At 48.1% G+C, this 20,034-nt stretch overlaps 1 protein-coding gene and 1 long non-coding RNA gene across 2 annotated transcripts in view; one reads left to right on the top strand and one right to left on the bottom strand.

The window, feature by feature from the left end:
• CASD1 (CAS1 domain containing 1) overlaps positions 1-7,057 on the bottom strand; it is a 163,794-nt gene extending 156,737 nt beyond the window's left edge. Inside the window, exon 1 of the mRNA XM_030200634.1 lies at positions 5,913-7,057. Coding sequence (XP_030056494.1) covers positions 5,913-6,378 — 466 coding nt within the window. The 5' untranslated portion in view covers positions 6,379-7,057. The remainder of the gene's footprint in view (positions 1-5,912) is intronic.
• A 1,632-nt stretch (positions 7,058-8,689) lies between these two features.
• Positions 8,690-20,034, top strand: part of LOC115468700 — a 39,596-nt gene continuing 28,251 nt past the window's right edge. The window contains exons 1-2 of the long non-coding RNA XR_003941907.1: positions 8,690-8,868; positions 9,174-9,243. This is a non-coding gene — a long non-coding RNA (uncharacterized LOC115468700). The remainder of the gene's footprint in view (positions 8,869-9,173; positions 9,244-20,034) is intronic.

Raw genomic sequence — 20,034 nt, 5'->3', positions numbered from 1 at the left:
TGAATGGGCCAATACATCACCAATTTTAATTCTGAAATAACGTCATATAAAGAATGAAATCCAGCTGAAAACATTCCTAAACTGTAATCATGATGCAAAAATATTACTATGAAGCAAATTTTAGAATGCTGCTCATGTCCTTAATTGATTGAAAATAAGCACCTAGAAGGGCATTTTTGATATGACATCTCAGTCGGACTTTGGATGTTTTGCGCTAAATGTCCCAAATCCGAATAGGAAATATGGCTATTTTCAAAACTGCAAAACGTCTATCTTTTTCGAAAATACAGTTTGTAACAAGGAAGTGTGTGTATTGTTTCAGGCCATTTTCCAAAAAACAAAACAAACAAGTACAAGTGAAAAACATAGAAAGCCACTGGGATGTAAGAGGGGGCCACCATTTTTAGCAGACTGGTCCCCATCCCAGGAGAGCAATGGGGCACTGCTGTGGACTTCATATAAATGCTCCTAGGTACACATCTCACCGTTACTCCCTTATCTTGTCTGCTGAGCTCTCCACACCCATCCAAAACCCACCACATCCAACTGTACACCACTACAATAGTCCTTTATGAGTGAAAGGGGGCACCTATGTAGAAACATGAAGGCAGATAAAGGCCAAATGGCCCATCCAGTCTGCCCACCTTCTGTAACCATTAAATCTTCCTTTTCCTAAGGGATCCCAAGTGCTTGTCCCACGCTTTCTTAAATTCTGATACAGTCCTCATCTCCAAGACCTCCACCATGAGGCCATTCCACGCTTCCACCATCCTTTCTGTGAACGAATACTTTTTAAAATTCCTCCTAAGCCTATTTCCTCTTAACTTAATCATATCCCCCCTCATCTGAAAAGGCTCATTTCCTGTACATTAATGCCCCTGAGATATTTAAACATCTGTATCATATCACCTCTCTCCCTACATATACATGCTGAGGTCCCTATATGTTTTTATGTCCAAGATCGCTTACCAATTTTGTAGCCGCCCTCTGGGCAGACTCCATCCTGTTTATATCCTTCTATAGGTGCAGTCTCCAGAATTGCACACATGTGGGTACAGTGGGTTTTAGAGGGCTCACAGTTTCCATCACACGTTTAACAGGTAGGGGGAGGTATGGACCTGGATCAGTTGTCTACAGTGCACTGCACCCACCATTACACTACTCCAGGGACCTGCATGCTGCTCTAATGGAACCGAGTATAACATCTGAGGCTGTCATAGAGACTGGCACTATTTTTATTTGCATTATTTGGTGGTGGAAGGGGTTATCTGGTCATTTAGGGCACCTTTTTGTGCCAAGTTATAAAAACGGGTCTAGACCAAAACGATTAAGTTTTCACCCTAGACGTTTTCGTTTTGTTTTGTTCCATTCCTGCCTTTGAAACACCGAACATGCCCCTTGTGGTCTGGACGCATTGCACATGAAATGGATCGATAAAACGTCTGCAAAATAGGTTTCGAAAATACCTATTTGGATGTTTTGAGAAGAAATACTTCAAAGTGGTGCTTTACAACACTTTTTGGATGTCCTTCTCTTTCGAAATATTTTCTCCAATTTATTTTAAATTTACTCACTGGTTTACTCTGTCCAAAAATATATCTACCTTTTACACTCCACTCAATATTATATGGACCTCTATCATATCTCTCCTCAGCTGTCTTCTCCAAGCTAAAGAGCCCTACCCTCTAATTTTTTCTCATCAGGTCATCCCATCCCCTTTATCATTTTCGCCACCCTTCACTGTACCTTTTCTAATTCCACTATATCTTGTTTGAGATGTGATCACCAAAATTGTATTGCGACCACACCACGGAGCAATAGAAAAGTATTTTATTATTTTCAGTTCTGTTCTCCATTCCTTTCCTACTAATTTTTATTTTTTGTTACATTTGTACCCCGCGCTTTCCCACTCATGGCAGGCTCAATGCGGCTTACATATTGTATACAGGTACTTATTTGTACCTGGGGCATTCCTAACATTCTATTTGGTTAGCATGAATCATCTCAAGTGGGGCTATTATCCTAGCTCGGGCCTGCACCAGATATTCACTGTCAATCTCCTATCCCAGTGTTTCCCAAGTCAGTCCCAGAGTACCCCCTTGCCAGTCAGGTTTTCAGGATATCCACAATAAATGTGCATGAAATTGATTTGCATACACTGCCTCTATTATAATGCAAATTTCTTTCATGCATATTCATTGTGGATATCCTTAAAACCTGACCGGCAAGGGGGTACTCCAGGATCAACTTCAGAAACACTGCCCTATCCTGTCATCTAGTCTCTCCCTTAGTCCTCTACCCTATCTCCACATAAAACCCCTCTCTTCCTCAGCTGTCTCCCTTTCTCTGCAAAGTCAACTATCTCACTCAGATACTCCGACTCACAATTAGCCAGGTGAAATCATTCCGCAGCAACTCAGCCCCAGTCACTCCTAGCCTTACCCAGGGGCCAATGCAGTAAGCAGTTTCACTGAACGGGAGCTTAGCACAGCAGTTTACACTTGATGGGAATTGGCTCACGTCTTTCTCACAAATTCAAGGCAAATTACATTCAGGTATCCAAGTTTGTGTCTGAGGAAATGAAAGGTTAAGTGACCTGCCCAAGATCACAAGCAGCTGCAGTCGGATTTGAACTGGGCTTCTCTTCTTCTCAGCCTGCTGTTATATCCATTACGCTACTCCCCCATTCCAGATTAGAATGAGAAAATCAGTTTAGGCCACTACGCTAAAGGGCAGCACAGCGCAGCTTTTCACTTTTTATGCAGAGCTCAAGGTTTATGCAAGCTCAGGCTGATGTAGCAAAGAGATAATCTGAGTGAAGTGCCGCACTTCACCTTGGATGAACTGAGATCCCCAATTGCCCAAATTGTATCTGGACCCTCAACCACCCAACTCCAAAGAACTCCCTGATGGGCCATGTGGGCTCTTAGCCATCCACTTCAAAAGATTTTCCTGGTGACATGTGGCCCCCTTGCATCTCCCACCACATCCCTTGATCCCATAAAAAATACCCTGGTGGCCAAAGTGGATGGCTCAATATCCCCCAACTCCCCATAACCCCCCTAAGCTAACCTTCAGAGGTGGAAGGCAGGAGTGATGTCCACTCGCTTCTGCCTTTGTGCCACCATCTTGGAAAATGGTGGTATCAGGATGAACTGCACTGTGTCAGGTGCCACCATTTTCCAAGATGGGGTGCACAGCTGATGGCTGGCTAAGGGCCCATAAACCCCCTTGCACATGCCAGAAGGTGTATGCAGTCACACAGTGATGTGCACCGGTGTTGCCAATGTTCAACATTTCCCAGAAGTGCGCTTGGGTTTCTTTTTTTTAGAACTTGTGGTTTGTTTGGGTTTTATTTTGTTCCTACCACTTTTTAGGGAGGGGGGGAAGAGGAACCTGGTGTTGGTTTGCATATTTGGATATGTCTATCTATTCAAACAAATAAAAAAATAAGACAAAAAATCTGCTAGGTAGAATCAATTCCCTAGAAGGGAAAATAAAGAAAAACATGTACACATGCTCTGTTATAATAAAACATTTACTTCAGCCAGCAGGAACAGTTACACATGTGGATAAAGAAAATTGAACAATGCTACAAAAAACCTGACATGTTTTGGATTTTGTTTCCTTATTAGAAATATGCAGGAGAAAAAGAAATTTAAAAGATTCAACAGAACTGCTTGACCAGCTTCTACCAGCACAACCAAATCAAAGCGAAAGTAAAAATCAATAAGACATTTAATACAAGGATTAAAGAAAAAGCCATAAAAATGATGTTTTTAGTATCAACTTTTTTTTTTGTTGTTGGTGGGGGGCAAGGAGATCAGTAGTGGTGACCCACTGTGTATTAATTTCCATTTCCATGTATACTCAGATTTTCAGCACATGAAATACTAGAAATTCCTCTCACTGCATTTATCACTCTTCTCTGCACACATGATTTACAAATGCACCCTTAACTGGTTCAACAGATGGACAATTTTTTTCATAAATTTCTGTGCAGTTACCAATTGGTGACTAAATCACACTTTGGCATGTCATGCCCCTCTTTTAGGGCTACCTGCTCATCAATATCCAGAACAGGCTTGTTTGATCTTACTTCCCCTGAAAGAAAATAAAGCTTGTGGTTTGTTTGGTTTTAATTTACGGGTTGCTTGCTTTGGGGCTTCTTTTTTTCTAAACTCACTTGTTTGTACGCTTGTTGCTGCTGGCAGCTTATGTGAGCAGAACGACTCACATATGCTGATAGCAGCTTATCTTCACATCTTCTCTTTGCTGCTGTGACACTCCCATGCGGAAACAGGAAATCAAATTACATCAGAGATGGCAGGTCGCAGCAGCAGGGAAGACGTGAACAACAGCAGTGTTGCATCTCGTTGCTCGCCTGTAAGGTGCTACCTGGCAACAATAGCGAGGGCCTGAGGGATGCTTCAAGCCATGAGGGAAAGGCTATTTAATGGGCTTCATTCTTTGGATGGGTTGGACTGACTGCCCTTTATCATTACTAATCCTTTCCAACCTTTTTTGCACTGGTCCCTTTTCTATGTTGCTCCTGTTTTTTTTTTTTTTACCCTAATGCTCTCTCACTATTTTTCTTTAGTCCTCTTTTTTTCCTGTCATCTCCTTTCCCTTGCTCCTTTTCTGTTGTTTCTCCCATCTCCCCAGCTTCTCTTTTTTCCTTGTTAAGTATATGGAGGACCTTTCCCAGGTGCTTTTGATTCTTGGTCTCTGAAGGAGAGGGAGGGGGACAATGTATGACCCCTTCCTCCATCCTTAGTCACTTGGCTATACATATTGCTATTATTAACTGTATTGTTCAGGGAGATGGGTTGAGAGCTACTGACTCAGGCTAATATTTTTTTCTCCATATTTCTGAGGGCACCTCTATTGTTGCACATATTTGGATTTTTGTATCTTGTATTTTTAAACAATATTTACTTTTTTATTATTATTTCTTGAATTACTTTTCTTCTGATTCTTTGAAATTATAGGTTTTATAATTGTCTTATCTTCATCAGTACCAAGTGCCTTGTGATATGCTTATTCTCTAGTGACAGCTAGTCTATTACTTGGTAGTAGCTCTGAGTTTAATGTTCTTTGAATTTAGCAACCATCCTAAAAAAACATGGGGCCCTGTTTACTAAGCCGTGATGTTGGCACTCTGGCCTTTTAGCGTGTGCTAATGCTACAGACACCCTTGTGTAGCATTAGCACGCCTAAATGGGGCCCTTGAGAGCCAATGTCCGAGACCTCTTTGACAATGCCGTTCCTTCCCAGGATCTGTTGCAGCTCTTTTGAAGCCTGAATTGGTAGGACTGGTTTCCCACTCTGTGTCCAAGGGAAAAGAATAATTTAATAAATCAGCTGGTCAGTGCCCGAAGAAGCCAGTGACACCTCTCCATCTTCTCACTCTCAATGCTGTAAGCAGTATGTTGATGACCCCTGATAGCTGTACATGACATGAATACCTCGGAATGGCATTGAAGGGAAGGAGAGAAATCAGTTAAAGGAGGTGCAAATTTTACACACACAAATATATATGTAGAAACATAAGACTGTGCATTATGTTCGTACATATCAACATGTTTAACGTTGAAAATAGTGTTTTAGCATATGATTAAACCTCATATCATGTAAAAAAAAAATTGGGCTTCTTTCTGAAGTGATATTGCATATGCGTTTTGGGTTTGTTTTTTTTTTCAGGCAAAACGCGCTTGTTTTTCAACTACCACCTGCAACACTGAATTGCGCACCTGGAGCACATAAGCGCCTCAGTCATGCCCTCCTTTTCCGTACAGCGCGTGGGATTTTTTGTTGTTGTAATAATAATATCTAGGGAAAGGATGGCACTACAGTGATCGGCAGGCGCATTCATTCCTGCCCCCAGCCCCTGTAAATCCCTCCAGTCTTACCTCGGTAGGGGCGGGAGGCGGCATGGCAGGCGGCGAGCAGCAGCACCACTCCTAAAGCCAGAGCCTTGGCGTTCCTCACATTGAAGTAGTGGTTGATCTCGCGCTTGCCCAGGTTGTAGGCCAGGGCCGCCATCTTGGCTCCTCCATGACAACAGTGCGCGATGGGGCAAGCGAGCGCCGAGGGGCAGCGCTGGGTCTGCCAGAGCCCGCCCGGCGGCGCAGGAGGAGCGGCGGCGGTGGGGGACGGCGGTGGCTGGGACCAGGTGGAGGAGGACTCGGCCGGAGTTCCGTCCTTGTCCCCCGGCAGCAATAGCGGCACCTCTACTTCTTCTTCTTCCTCCTCCCCGCACCGCTTCCTGTTACCCCTGGCAGCAGCGCCCCCCTCCTCTTCCTCCTCATCATGTCTCTCGCTGCCGCTGTCTCTCCGCTTCAAGCCCTCGGGGCCGCCGCTGCTGCCCTGCGACATGGGACAGAGGAGGAAGCCGGTCGATCCAGCAGCGCTTCTCTTCGGGAAACTTTATTTTTCGTCCTCCTCTCGCTCTCCGCTCTTTTCTTTTCAGTTCTTTCGTCAGAGTTCGGCTGCTTCCAAATAGCTTTGGCACCTGGAAAAAGTTCTTGTTTTAATAGTGTAGCTTTTGGGTGTCTTTATACTGTTTGCTTACAGTTTGTTTGTTTTTTTTTTTGGGGGGGGGGGCTCCCCTCACCCAGACGGTGTTAAGTTCAGAAGTATGTGCCTTCCTGAGGGTCCATTCACTTGATCTCGGATGGTTTGCTTTATGGCAGCTCAATACAAAAAAAAAATCCCCCAAGTACTAAAGCTAGACTTGCACACAAGTGAGCTGTGAGAAAGGTTAAAGCTTAAGCTTTCTTCCTCAGTTCTGAGGATATGCAGACTGGATGGGTCCAGAATACATTTTTTAATACAATACATCAGGAAGGTGTGGTGGGAAAAAAAAACCACACCTGGTATATACTATCCCATTATAGGCCAGAGCTGATGTCAGTACTTCGTGGACCTTTACTAGTGCCGGTTTAATTATTTACTTTTTAAAATGCCGTCCCCATTCTTTTAGTTATATATATTCCACCTCAGATTACTGCTGGCAGTGAAACCAGGTCAGCTTGTTTTTGCTTTGCTTCACTGTCCTCCTAGAGCCGTTTTTCACGTCAGATTCCTTTTAGTGTCCGGGTGCTTTACTTTTTAATCACAACTTCGTTACGTTATTAACAATACCTGCTTTTTTGGCACATACATAAAGAGTGGCTTTCTGGCTGATTCAGTTCCTCTGCTTTGTTTTGGCTTTTAAAAACTTTTGCAGCAACGATATGAATTTAATCATAAAGTCAGTAGTGAGAAAAAAAGTGCAGAAATAAAAAAAACACACACTTTAAGACAGGGAGTATTCCCACTAGGGTGAACTTTAGGATTAAAATGATTTAAAATACTCGGATTCCCTTAAGATGAAAAAACATAGGCATTCCTGCTTTAAGTAAAACAACAGTGGGCAATATGGTTATGTAACGCCCCTTGGTTTCAGCAACACCTTTTCTCAGTACAATGGCAAAACAGCCATTGGTTACAGTGGAAGTAGCTGGCAGATTTCCCCTGAGAAAAAGTTCAGTTCCACACAAGTATTACTTTGTCAGAAAATCAGAGTTGTAGTCAGGGATGCCTTATCTCTTGCAAAGAGAGACAGAAGCCAACACACCAGCTTTTCTTTTGTTCCCAAATATACTTTATTACACCATACTTTCTTTTCACAGCAAACAAATTGAGTAATTAACTAAATTTTCCTAAAGCTTTCAATTTTGAAAACGGGTTGTGTCTTAAGTTTCAAAGTTATCCCAGCCAATGTTCTTTTTAAATTCTTAAATAACAGGCAAATTCAATTTTTTTGTTTGGATTTTGCTCACACCTTTTTCAGTAGTAGCTCAAGGTGAGTTACATTCAGGTACACTTTCTCTGTCCCAGGAGGGCTCACAATCTAAGTTTGTACCTGAGGCAATGGAGGGTTTATTTATTTATTTGTTACATTTGTACCCCACATTTTCCCACCTATTTGCAGGCTCAGTGTGGCTTACATGGTACCGTATAGGCTGTTGCCAGTTCAGTTGGTAACAGATACAAAGTTATGTTGTGAACAGATGAGGCAGGTTTGGATCAAGTATCAAGGGGTCGAAAGAGGTGAAGATTATAAATTGTCCAGTACGATCATTAGTTATGTTGTGTCGCTGGGTGCTGGGATTTTATGTTGGATCGTTGGGATAGGCTTTTTTGAATAGGTGAGTCTTGAGTGATTTTCTGAAATTTAGGTGGTCATGGATTGTTCTCACTGTTCTTGGGAGTCCGTTCCATAGTTGTGCGCTTATGTAGGAGAAGTTGGATCTTGATGACTTGATTCTGCTATTAGGTCTATCATATAACCTGGTACTACACCATAGATGATTTTGTGTACCAAGATGCAGATTTTGAAGATAATCCTGGACGGTTTTTTTTTATGAGCGTCCTCAACTGCACTGTCCTCTGGATCGAGCTGCATCGGAGGGGGTGAGCAGCGCGGCGTCTTCGGGGGGGGGGGGGAAATGATGGCCAAAATGGGCGGGGTTTTTTTGGGATGGGCGTCCTCAACTGCACTGTCGAGCCGCATCGGAGGGGGTGAGCGGCGTGGTGTCTTGGGGGGGATGACGGCCAAAATACACGTCTTTTTTGAAGCGGAGCGCTATTTTTTGGGGGGGGGGTTGTTTTTGATGAGTGAAGGACGTCCCTGACAATCACTTGACTTTTTTTAGTTTAGTGCATCTGGCCCAGAGTCAACAAACTCAAATAAGTATTTGTCCCACTGTGTTCTTAATTCATGTTTACTTTTTTCCCTTAAGTACTTGTTACTCTGTGGTAAACTCTGTGCTTCTTTTTAGGCTGCCTACTTCCGGAAGCAGCTATGCCTCCCACATTCAGGTAAGAACGTTACTATTTTTGCTTTGACTGTGAATTAGGCTGAGCACTCAGCTTTGCAACGATTAAAAAAAAAAGACTTAAAAAATATGTGTGCACGCTAAGGGCCTCTTTTACTAAGGCGCGTGCTGAACGTTAATGACGTCCATAGGAATATATGAACGTTAATGATGTCCATAGGAATATATGGACGTCGCTAACATTTAGCTTGCCCTAAAAATGCTAGCAAGCCTTTGTAAAAGATCCCCTAAGATAAAGTTATTTTAAATGAAACCTTCTTTCATTGCTAGGTCATTACTGTCTTGCAGAGGGTAACGTGGGAATCCAGAGCAGGTGTCAAGAACCACCGGGAACAGGAACCAGGAACACAGTTTGGAGGTACATACCTACTTTCTTACTGATAAAAACCAAAAAGAGAAAACCCTTTCTTCCTGTGTAGTGCTAAGTATACCCTGTCCTCTCAACAGGAACCTAGTTGTGACTAACTTGCCCAAGCAAATAAAAAGATAAGCAAGCGTCCCTATTTCTTCTCCCACCCAGCAGAACAGTATCCCTCCCGGCTAAGACAGGAATGGGATGCCCCTACTCCAACCCTCCAGCTTTCCCTTGAGATACGTATAACAGCTACCAGCTGCCCCAGAGGCCACTGCTTCAAGCGAGGCCACCAAGAGCAGGGCAGAACTGCTCAAAGAAGAGCGGGTCTGAGAGGTTTGCTAACAGTGAAAACTTTTAAACTTTTTTCCTCTCTCTGGCAAAGTCCAGGTTAGACCCAAGGTCTTACTTCTCAGCAGCCCCTGCCTACAGCAACCTCTCCTTCCCAAAGCTAACTTCCAACTGCTCATCAGCTACCCAAGCCATTGTCAAGCCAACCTGTTGGTGTGACATCATTCTTTACCCCCCACAGCCAATCAGCGTGCAGTTTACAAAACTTTCAGTTTCTCTTGGAACTATGGAATTCTCAGCGCCATTTTGAAACACTAAAATCCTATAGATTATAATGGGAAAAATGTAAATCTTAGATTTAAACACAAAATTAATGTTAATCTTTACCCAACTTGCTATTGTAATATGTTACCCCCATAACTAAAATCCCTACAGTTTTAAGTTTTGAAAGTAAATAATTCCCTGAATGTCACACATTTTCCTTAAAACTCCCAAAATTTCCAATAAAATTCCGTAACAGCCACACAAAAATATTCTTAAAAATTCCCCTCTAATGGCTATAACTATCAAATTCCAGCCATGCGTCTTAAAGCCCTCCAGCCCTGAAACTCTAACTTCACAGACAAAAACAAAATTTTCTCAAGATCAGACACCCATAGCCCACCTAAGGGAAACCCCTCAAAACTACAACACCGCCACCAAAAGTTAGCCATTTAAAAATTTCTCCGGAGCCCTGTTAAACACAACCCCAACCACATTTTTAAAAATTCAATAAAAATATCCAAGGCCCATAGGACCTAGCTCCCCGGATGCTGAGAAGGTCACCTCCCCCTCTAGCATTGGTCTGTTGCTCCGTGATAGCTCCATTTCAAAACTGCGAGAAATCGTGATTTTTTTCATGGAGCACCACCAGGCAGGCCCAAAAATTGAGGCCCCAGCTTTGGGCCTACCTGCAGCTCCGGAGACAAACTGAGTGTGTGCAAAAGTTTGCACATGCTCAGTTGCACACCACCAGGCAGGCTAGGCCCAAAGCCAGACATTTTCCTGCTGATTGCCGCCTACCTTTCCTCATTCGCGAGCTTCCAGCCCTGGACCCCTCGGGAACTCCCTGCTGGCCACCAGTGGCAGCTGGAATTGGGCCCAAAATGGCCCAGAAGATGATGGGACTCCCCCCCCCTTCCACCCTTGGAACACCTCCGAACTGCCCCAGAATTAAGTCCCTACAGGATGCCTCCTACCTGGCCAGCCCCAAATTGTCCCGGGACCAGCTACAGCCCCTTGGAGCCCCAAAAATCCCCCTAGGACCTCAGAAACCTCCCAGCAGGTAAGGAAGAAAACATTTATTTACAATTAGAAATCCGTATGTGCAGCAAGCATGAATATTTTAGCCTGTTATAGCTTGATTTGTACTTGTCAAAATCTTGTCTCTTCTGAAATTGTGATTTCATATCCCCCAAATAGCTCTGCAGTGGTTCTGAGTAATGTGTGCTGGCTAATTGGATTTAAAAACAAAACAGCAATAGTAAGAATCTCAAGTGGGCTGCATCCTTACGTCAGGCAGGCAGCATTTGGCCTGACCTATGGACAGTACATTGGATCGCCTGCATTAAAGGATTCATACTTTGTTGTCTTCCCTATTAATCTGTTTGGAAAATGGATGGGTGTCTGCACCTATTGTTTTGTTGACTACAGCTGCTCTTTGCCACCCGCTAGAGACAGGAAACATATCTTATGGCCAGGGCCGTGCCTAGGGTCTCTCGCGCCCCCCTGCAGACTATCAGTTGGCGGCGGCGCCCCACCCCCACCCCGTGAAAATGATCGCTCACCACTTGCCACACTGACAGGAATTGTCAGCAATATTCTTAGAAACAAATTACTATACATTGCAAAATAAGATAGCAGATGTAAATTCTCAAAGTGGACATATTCCAAACACTAAAATGAAAATAAAATGATTTTTTCTACCTTTGTTGTCTGGTGACTTTCTTTTTCTGATCATGCTGGCCCAGTATCTGATTCTGCTGCTATCTGTCCTCTTAACTCCGTTTCCAGGGCTTCCTTTCCATTTATTTCTTTCCTTTCCTCCTTTCTTCTTCATTTCTGGTCCTCAGCTTCTGCCTATTTTCTTCATCCATGTGCAGTTTTTCTCCTCTCTTCCTTTTCCCTCATTTCATCTCCTTCATCTCTCTTCCCTCCCCTCTATGTCCAGCAATTTCTCCTCTCTCCCTGAGCCCTGCCCTCCCATCCATGCCTATCCATGCTCCTCTGTCCCCTGCCCCCTCCATTCATCCCTATCCAGCAATTCCCCTCTCTCCCTGAGCCCTGCCCTCCCAATCCATGCCCATCCATGCTCCTCTGTCACCTGCCCCCTCCATTCATCCCTATCCAGCAATTCCCCTCTCTCCCTGAGCCCTGCCCTGCAATCCATATCCATCCATGCCCATCTGTCCCCTCCATTTATCCCTTTCCAGCAATTCCCCTCTCTCCCTGAGCCCTGCCCTCCCATCCATGCTCCTCTGTGCCCTCCATTCATCCCTAATTCCCTATCCAGCAATTCCCCTCTCTCCCTGAGCCCTGCCCCTCCCATCCATGCTCCTCTGTCACCCTCCATTAATCCCTATCCAGCTATTCCCCTCTCTCCCTTCCATGAACCCCCACCTCGCATCCATGCTCCTCTCTCCTCTGTCCTCCTGCTCCCATCATGTCTCAGTTGGCCTGGCCCGCCCTGTTCTCCCCTCCCCCTTCGCATCCATGCTCGTCTCTCCCCTGCCCTCCCGCTCCCATTGTTCAACTACTGCCCGCCCTCTTCTCTCCCACCAACATCCCTTTTCTTGTTTTTTCTTTTTAAATTTACCTCCGTGGCGGTCCAGCAGCGCAGCGTCAGTGAAGGAGGCGGCGCTCGCCTCCCGACGTCTCTAGCCTTCCCTTCGCTGTGTTCCGCCTTCTTTTGACGTCAGAAGAAGGCAGAGCACAGCGAAGGGAAGGCTAGAGACGTTGGGAGCGCCGCCTCCTTCACTGACGCTGCGCTGCTGGACCGCCACGGCGTGGCGGTTTTTCCCGCCATAAACGCCCATCCCCCGCTGCTCGCCTCCGCCATCTTGGCCGGCCACGCGGCTCGGACGGCTTCTTCGTGGGCCGCCCTTGAGGGAGACATTAATGCCATGGACGCCCTTAATTTGGGCGACGGCACCAAAGCGGCTAAAGTTAAGCGCCGTTTTTCCCGCGCGGCTCCTTCGCGGAGTGTCGCGCCGGACGCCATTTTGGATGCGCAGCATGTCTCTCCCCCGCTCTTGCGAGCGCCGGTTGAGGGTGCGTCTAGGGCTGTAGCCCAGGCTGCGGAAGTGCACAGTCTGGGGGGTTTCTCCCCCGAGTTTGTTTTGCTGCTGCATCAGGCCTTCCTTATGCAAAACGCTGCCCCTGCTCCCTCGTTTGGTAAACAGGTTGAGGTCCCCGGAGGTAAACGCCCTCGGGTTGATTCCCAGGCCTTGGAGGACCTTGTCTCCTCCGATGTAGATGAGGGCAGCGTATCTGAGTTCTCCCAACGGTCCTTTGCGGATTCCTTGGAGGAGACGGATCCCCGCTCGGTTGGAGTGGATGACCCCTCTGCAGCGCGGCTTTTTAGCTCAGAGGATTTGCCCAACCTGTTAGTGCAGGCCATGGGCATTTTGAAGATTTCCTCTCCGGAGGACGTCTCTCCCTCAGCCCCTGTTGGCTCTGCCATTATGCTGGGGATGAAACGCCCGCCTAGAACCTTCCACGTGCATGATGCCATGCACACCTTAATTTCGGCTCAATGGGATGTCCCGGAAGCGAGCATCAAAGTGGCTAGGGCTATGTCCCGCCTCTATCCTTTGCCTGAAAGTGAACGTGAGGCCTATCTGTGGCCTACCGTGGATTCTTTAATCACTGCGGTGACTAAGAAAACGGCTTTGCCGGTGGAAGGTGGCACGGCCCTAAAGGACGCCCAAGACAGAAGATTGGAGGCGGCCTTAAGGTCGTCCTTTGAGGCGACTGCTTTAAGTTTGCAGGCCTCGGTTTGCGGTTCCTATGTGGCCAGGGCGTGCCTGACTATGGTGCAGCGGGCTTCCCCCTCGGATCATTCCTTGAGGGCTGATTGGCCGGCCCTGGAATCGGGCCTAGCCTATTTGGCAGACTTGCTGTATGATGTCTTGAGAGCCTCAGCTAAAGGCATGGCTCAGACAGTCTCTGCGCGGCGGTGGCTTTGGCTGAAACATTGGTCTGCTGACCACGCCTCTAAATCCCGCCTGGCTAGATTGCCTTTTAAAGGCAAGCTGCTCTTTGGGGTCGAGCTGGACAAAATCGTGACCGATCTCGGCACGTCTAAGGGCAAGAAGTTACCAGAGGTCAGGGCTCGGGCTAGTACTCGTTCCGGTACCTCCAGAGGACGGTTTCAGGAAGCCCGTCGGTACCGCCCGGGCAGGTCGGGCTCCTCTGCCCCCTCTTCCTTCAAGAGGACTTTCTCCCCCAAGCAGCATTCCTTTCGCAGAGACCGCCGTCCCGGAGGTGCTCCCTCCGGTCCTCCCCCAGGGTCTCGTACCCAATGACGGGGCCTTGGTCCACGCCCCAGTGCAGATTGGAGGACGCCTGTCCTCGTTTCTGGGCGAGTGGACCACAATAACTTCAGACGCTTGGGTGCTGGAAGTCATCAGAGACGGCTACAAGCTAGAGTTCTGCCGACCCTTAAGAGACGGGTTTGTACTCTCTCCCTGCAAGTCTCCGGTCAAAGCTGTGGCAGTGCAGCAGACCTTGGACAACCTGATCCGCCTGGGTGCGGTCGTTCCGGTGACAGAAAATCAGATTGGCAAGGGACGTTACTCCATTTACTTTGTGGTACCAAAGAAAGGAGGTTCTGTCCGGCCTATCCTCGACCTCAAAGGGGTCAATCGGGCCTTGAAAGTGCGGCACTTTCGCATGGAGACTCTCCGCTCTGTTATAGCGGCAGTGAAGGCAGGAGAGTTCTTGGCTTCCTTGGACATCAAGGAAGCGTACCTGCATATTCCCATCTGGCCTCCTCATCAACGCTTCCTGCGTTTTGCAGTCCTGGGACGACACTTCCAGTTCAGAGCCCTCCCTTTCGGGTTGGCTACTGCTCCGCGGACCTTTTCCAAAGTAATGGTGGTCATCGCGGCCTTCCTGCGAAAGGAAGGAGTACAAGTCCATCCTTATCTGGACGACTGGTTGATCCGAGCCCCCTCTTATGCAGAGTGCGGCAGAGCTGTGAACCGGGTGGTTGCTCTTTTGAGCTCCCTGGGGTGGATCATCAACTGGGAGAAGAGCCAGCTGCGCCCGACTCAGTCCTTGGAGTATCTGGGAGTTCGATTCGACACCCAAGTGGGCAGAGTGTTCCTGCCAGACAATCGGATTGTCAAACTTCAGGCTCGGGTGGACCAGTTCCTGGTAGCCTCTCCTCTTCGGGCTTGGGACTATGTGCAGCTATTGGGCTCTATGACGGCCACGATGGAAGTAGTGCCCTGGGCCAGGGCTCATATGAGACCACTACAACACTCTCTGTTGCAGCGCTGGACTCCGTTGTCGGAGGATTATGCTGTGCGCCTTCCCTTGGACCCAGCAGTGCGCAAGGCGCTGAGCTGGTGGCTGCAGACAGACAAGTTGTCTGCAGGAATGCCTCTGGTAACCCCAGAGTGGATTGTCGTCACGACGGACGCCTCTTTGACGGGCTGGGGAGCCCACTGCTTGGGAAGGACAGCGCAGGGGCTCTGGTCTCCTGCAGAGGCAAAGTGGTCTATCAACCTCCTGGAACTCAGAGCCATTTGGTTGGCGCTTTTGGAGTTCATCCCGGTACTGGCGTTGAAGCCAGTACGGGTCCTGTCGGACAATGCCACTGCTGTGGCCTATGTCAACCGCCAGGGAGGTACCAAGAGCGCCCCTCTAGCCAAGGAGGCCATGAATCTATGCCAGTGGGCGGAAGCGAACCTGGAACAGCTGTCAGCGGCCCACATTGCCGGAGTCATGAATGTCAAGGCGGACTTTCTCAGTCGCCATACCTTGGAGCCCGGAGAGTGGCAGCTATCTGCTCAGGCGTTCTTGGACATCACGAAGCGCTGGGGCCAGCCGAGCCTAGATCTGATGGCGTCATCGGCCAATTGCCAAGTGCCGCGCTTTTTCAGCAGAGGACGGGACCCTCGATCCCTGGGAGTAGATGCTCTTCTCCAACAGTGGCCGACACAAGAGCTTCTCTATGTGTTCCCGCCCTGGCCCATGTTGGGCAGGGTGCTAGACCGGGTGGCAAAGCATCCGGGCCGGATAATCCTGGTGGGTCCGGACTGGCCCAGACGTCCCTGGTATGCGGACTTGATCAGGCTCTCAGTCGACGATCCTCTGCGACTGCCTGTGGAGCAGGGCCTGTTACATCAGGGTCCCGTGGAGATGGAGGATCCCTCCCCCTTTGGTCTTACGGCCTGGCTATTGAGCGGCAGCGTCTGAGAAAGAAGGGCTTCTCAGACAAGGTCATCGCCACTATGCTGAGAGCGAGGAAGCGCTCTTCTTCTACTGCTTACGCCAGGGTTTGGCGTACCTTTGCAGCGTGGTGTGAAGCAGGCTCACTTTCTCCCTTCACTGCCCCAATTTCTTCAGTGTTGGCGTTCCTGCAAGAAGGTCTGGAGAAAGGCCTGTCGCTCAGTTCCCTTAAAGTCCAGGTAGCGGCTCTGACTTGCTTCAGGGGCCGCCTGAAGGGTGTTTCCCTGGCTTCACAGCCAGATGTGGTGCGCTTTCTCAAAGGAGTTAATCACCTGCGCCCTCCTCTGCACTCTGTGGTGCCTGCGTGGAATCTCAACCTGGTGCTAAGAGCATTGCAGAAGCCGCCTTTTGAACCCTTGTCGAGGGCATCTCTGAAAGACCTGACGTTGAAAGCAGTCTTTTTGGTGGCTATCACTTCAGCCAGAAGAGTTTCCGAGCTCCAGGCACTCTCATGTCGAGAGCCTTTTCTGCAGTTCACTGAGGCAGGAGTGACTATTCGCACAGTGCCTTCCTTCCTGCCCAAGATTGTTTCTCGCTTCCATGTGAATCAGCAGCTCTGTCTCCCTTCCTTTCGTAGGGAGGACTACCCAGAGGAATACTCTGCTCTCAAATATCTGGATGTGAGACGTGTCATCATCAGATACTTGGAAGTGACCAATGATTTCCGGAAATCGGATCATCTGTTTGTCCTGTTTGCAGGTCCTCGTAAGGGTCTGCAGGCTGCTAAGCCTACAGTGGCAAGATGGGTCAAGGAAGCCATTGCAGCGGCTTATGTGGCCGCGGGGAAGGTGCCGCCTATCCAGCTGAAGGCTCACTCCACAAGAGCTCAGGCGGCCTCGATGGCAGAGGCCGGGGCCGTCTCCTTAGAAGAGATATGCAAGGCGGCAACTTGGGCTTCGGCCCATACATTCTCCAAGCATTACCGCTTGACTGTGGCTGCTCGGGCGGAGGCCCGGTTTGGAGCTTCAGTGTTGCGGTCAGGGATTTCTATGTCCCGCCCTGGGTGAGTACTGCTTCGGTACATCCCACCAGTCTATGGATTGATCAGCTTGATGATATGGAAGGTAAAATTATGTATCATACCTGATAATTTTCTTTCCATTAATCATAGCTGATCAATCCATAGTCCCTCCCAGATATCTGTACTGTTTATATTCTGGTTGCATTTCAGATTCAAGTTTAGTCTTCAGTTCCTGTTCAGGAAGACTTCGTGTTCAAGTTATTTTTTCACTTGGATTCTTCAAGAGTTGAGACGAGTTTGTGTTACAGTGAGCTGCTGCATTCCTCTCCCCTCCGTTTTACGGGGCTGGATTGAGATTTAAATTCTGCCGGCACTCCCTCCCGCTTCGTGCGGCTGTAGGGCAGCTTTGTACCCTTACCGCTTCGGCGGTGTTAGGGTCAGTCAGCTCCTCCCGCGGTTGCGGTTGCAGGATAAGCCAGATCCCCCCGCATCGGCGGGTGTGGTGTCCCTCCCCCGCTCCGCGGGGATGAGCTGGACGGATTCCCCTCCCCCACTTGTGTGGGGATGAGCTGGGTTAATTCCCCTCCCCCGTTTCGGCGGTGGTGAGCTGGGCAGAGTGTCCCTTTGTGGGTGTAATTCTCTGAGTGCTGAGTCCTGCGGATGGAGCTTTGATATCGACATACTGAGGAGTTTCCGGCAGCACATGACCACATATAGGGAGGCAAAAGGATTGCTCTCTATCTCCACCTGCTGGTAGATGGACACAACCCACCAGTCTATGGATTGATCAGCTATGATTAATGGAAAGAAAATTATCAGGTATGATACATAATTTTACCATGTATAGCATTACATGATATGGAGTTTCCACAACTCTATCAAAACTCCTTAGGACTATAGTACAAAACTAACTTACCACTATGCCTTTTCAGTACGTATTTGTATCTCCCATGCTATTACTCATGTTCTATTTACTTCATGAGCACAACTTTACACATTTCACAGTCTATTGATTATGAGTTCTTAAAATTGACGATATCTTTGGTGATCCTTTTAATACTGGTTTTATATATACATGTATAATGTTCTATTGGTTCCTTGTAATACTTCTTTTTATATACATTTTCTTTTATACATATCATTATCCACACAAACGATTTGCTTTATGCAAATATATTGCAATACTCTCCATACAGTTTGTCTTTTTATTACATTTGTTTAACATGTTCTTATTATGGATTCATACAATTTGGACAGATTTCCAATAGTATTTTCATTGTCTATTGCATATACATATATACTGTTTTATTGTTTATTGTATACTAGTAAAAAAGGCCCGTTTCTGACACAAATGATACGGGCGCTAGCAAGGTTTTCCTCGGAGTGTGTGTGTTTGGGAGAGTGTATGTGAGAGTGAGTGTTTGAGAGTCAGAGTGAAAGTGTGAGTCCAATCCATGCTCCTCTGTCACCTGGCCCCTCCATTCATCCCTATCCAGCAATTCCGCTGTCTCCCTGAGGCCTGCCCTGCAATCCATATGCATCCATGGCCATCTGTCCCCTCCATTCATCCCTATCCAGCAATTTCCCTCTCCATGAGTCCTGCCCTTCCAATCCATGCCCATCCATGCTCCTTTGTCACCTGGGCCCTGCATTTTTCCCTATCCAGCATTTCCCCTCTCTGCCTGAGGCCTGCCCTGCAATCCATATCCATCCATGGCCATCTGTCCCCTCCATTCATCCCTATCCAGCAATTCCCCTCTCCCTGAGTCCTGCCCTTCCAATCCATGCTCCTCTTTCACCTGGCCCCTCCATTCATCCCTATCCAGCAATTCCCCTCTCTGCCTGAGGCCTGCCCTGCAATCCATATGCATCGATGCCCATCTGTGCCCTCCATTCATCCCTATCCAGCAATTCCCCTCTCCCCGAGTCCTGCCCTTCCAATCCATGCCCATCCATGCTCATCTGTCACCTGGCCCCTCCATTTTTCCCTATCCAGTATTTCCTCTCTCTGCCTGAGGCCTGCCCTGCAATCCATATCCATCCATGCCCATCTGTCCCCTCCATTCATCCCTATGCAGCAATTCCCCTCTCCCTGAGTCCTGCCCTTCCAATCCATGCCCATCCATGCTCCTCTGTCACCTGGCCCCTCCATTTTTCCCTATCCAGCATTTCCCCTCTCTGCCTGAGGCCTGCTCTGCAATCCATATCCATCCATGCCCATCTGTCCCCTCCATTCATCCCTATCCAGCAATTCCCCTCTCCCTGAGTCCTGCCCTTCCAATCCATGCCCATCCATGCTCCTCTGTCACCTGGCCCCTCCATTTTTCCCTATCCAGCATTTCCCCTCTCTGCCTGAGGCCTGCTCTGCAATCCATATCCATCCATGCCCATCTGTCCCCTCCATTCATCCCTATCCAGCAATTCCCCTCTCCCTGAGTCCTGCCCTTCCAATCCTTGCCCATCCATGCTCATCTGTCACCTGGCCCCTCCATTTTTCCCTATCCAGCAATTGCCCTGTCTCCCTGAGCCCTGCCCTGCAATCCATATCCATCCATGCCCATCTGTCCCCTCTATTCATCCCTATCCAGCAATTTCCCTCTCTCCCTGAGTCCTGCCCTCCCAATCCATGGCCATCCATGCTCCTCTGTCCCCTGCCCCCTCCATTCATCCCTTTCCAGCAATTGCCCTCTCTCCCTGAGCCCTGCCCTCCCAATCCATGCCCATCCATGCTCCTCTGTCCCCTGCCGCCTCCATTCATCCTTTTCCAGCAAGTCCCCTGTCTCCCTTCCATGACCCCCCCTTGCATCCATGCTCCTCTCTCTCCCATGTCCCAGCCTGGGCCGCCCTCTTCTTCCCCCCCCCCCCCCCCCTTCGCATCCATGGTGTCGTTTCTCCCGTGCCCTCCCGCTCCCATTGTTTTTCTTTTGTGGCCACCCTCTTCGCTCCCCCCAACATGGTTTTTATTTGTTTTTCTTGTTTTTAAATGTACCTCCGTGGCGTTTCCGGCAGCGAAGCGTCAGGGAAGGAGGCGGTGCTCCCGACGTCTA

Source organism: Microcaecilia unicolor, chromosome 1 (genome assembly GCF_901765095.1).
Source record: "Microcaecilia unicolor chromosome 1, aMicUni1.1, whole genome shotgun sequence".
NCBI classification, from domain to species: Eukaryota; Metazoa; Chordata; class Amphibia; order Gymnophiona; family Siphonopidae; genus Microcaecilia; species Microcaecilia unicolor.
The sequence above is the reverse complement of the archived record's forward strand: the minus strand, read 5'-3'. Positions and strand labels throughout refer to the sequence as shown.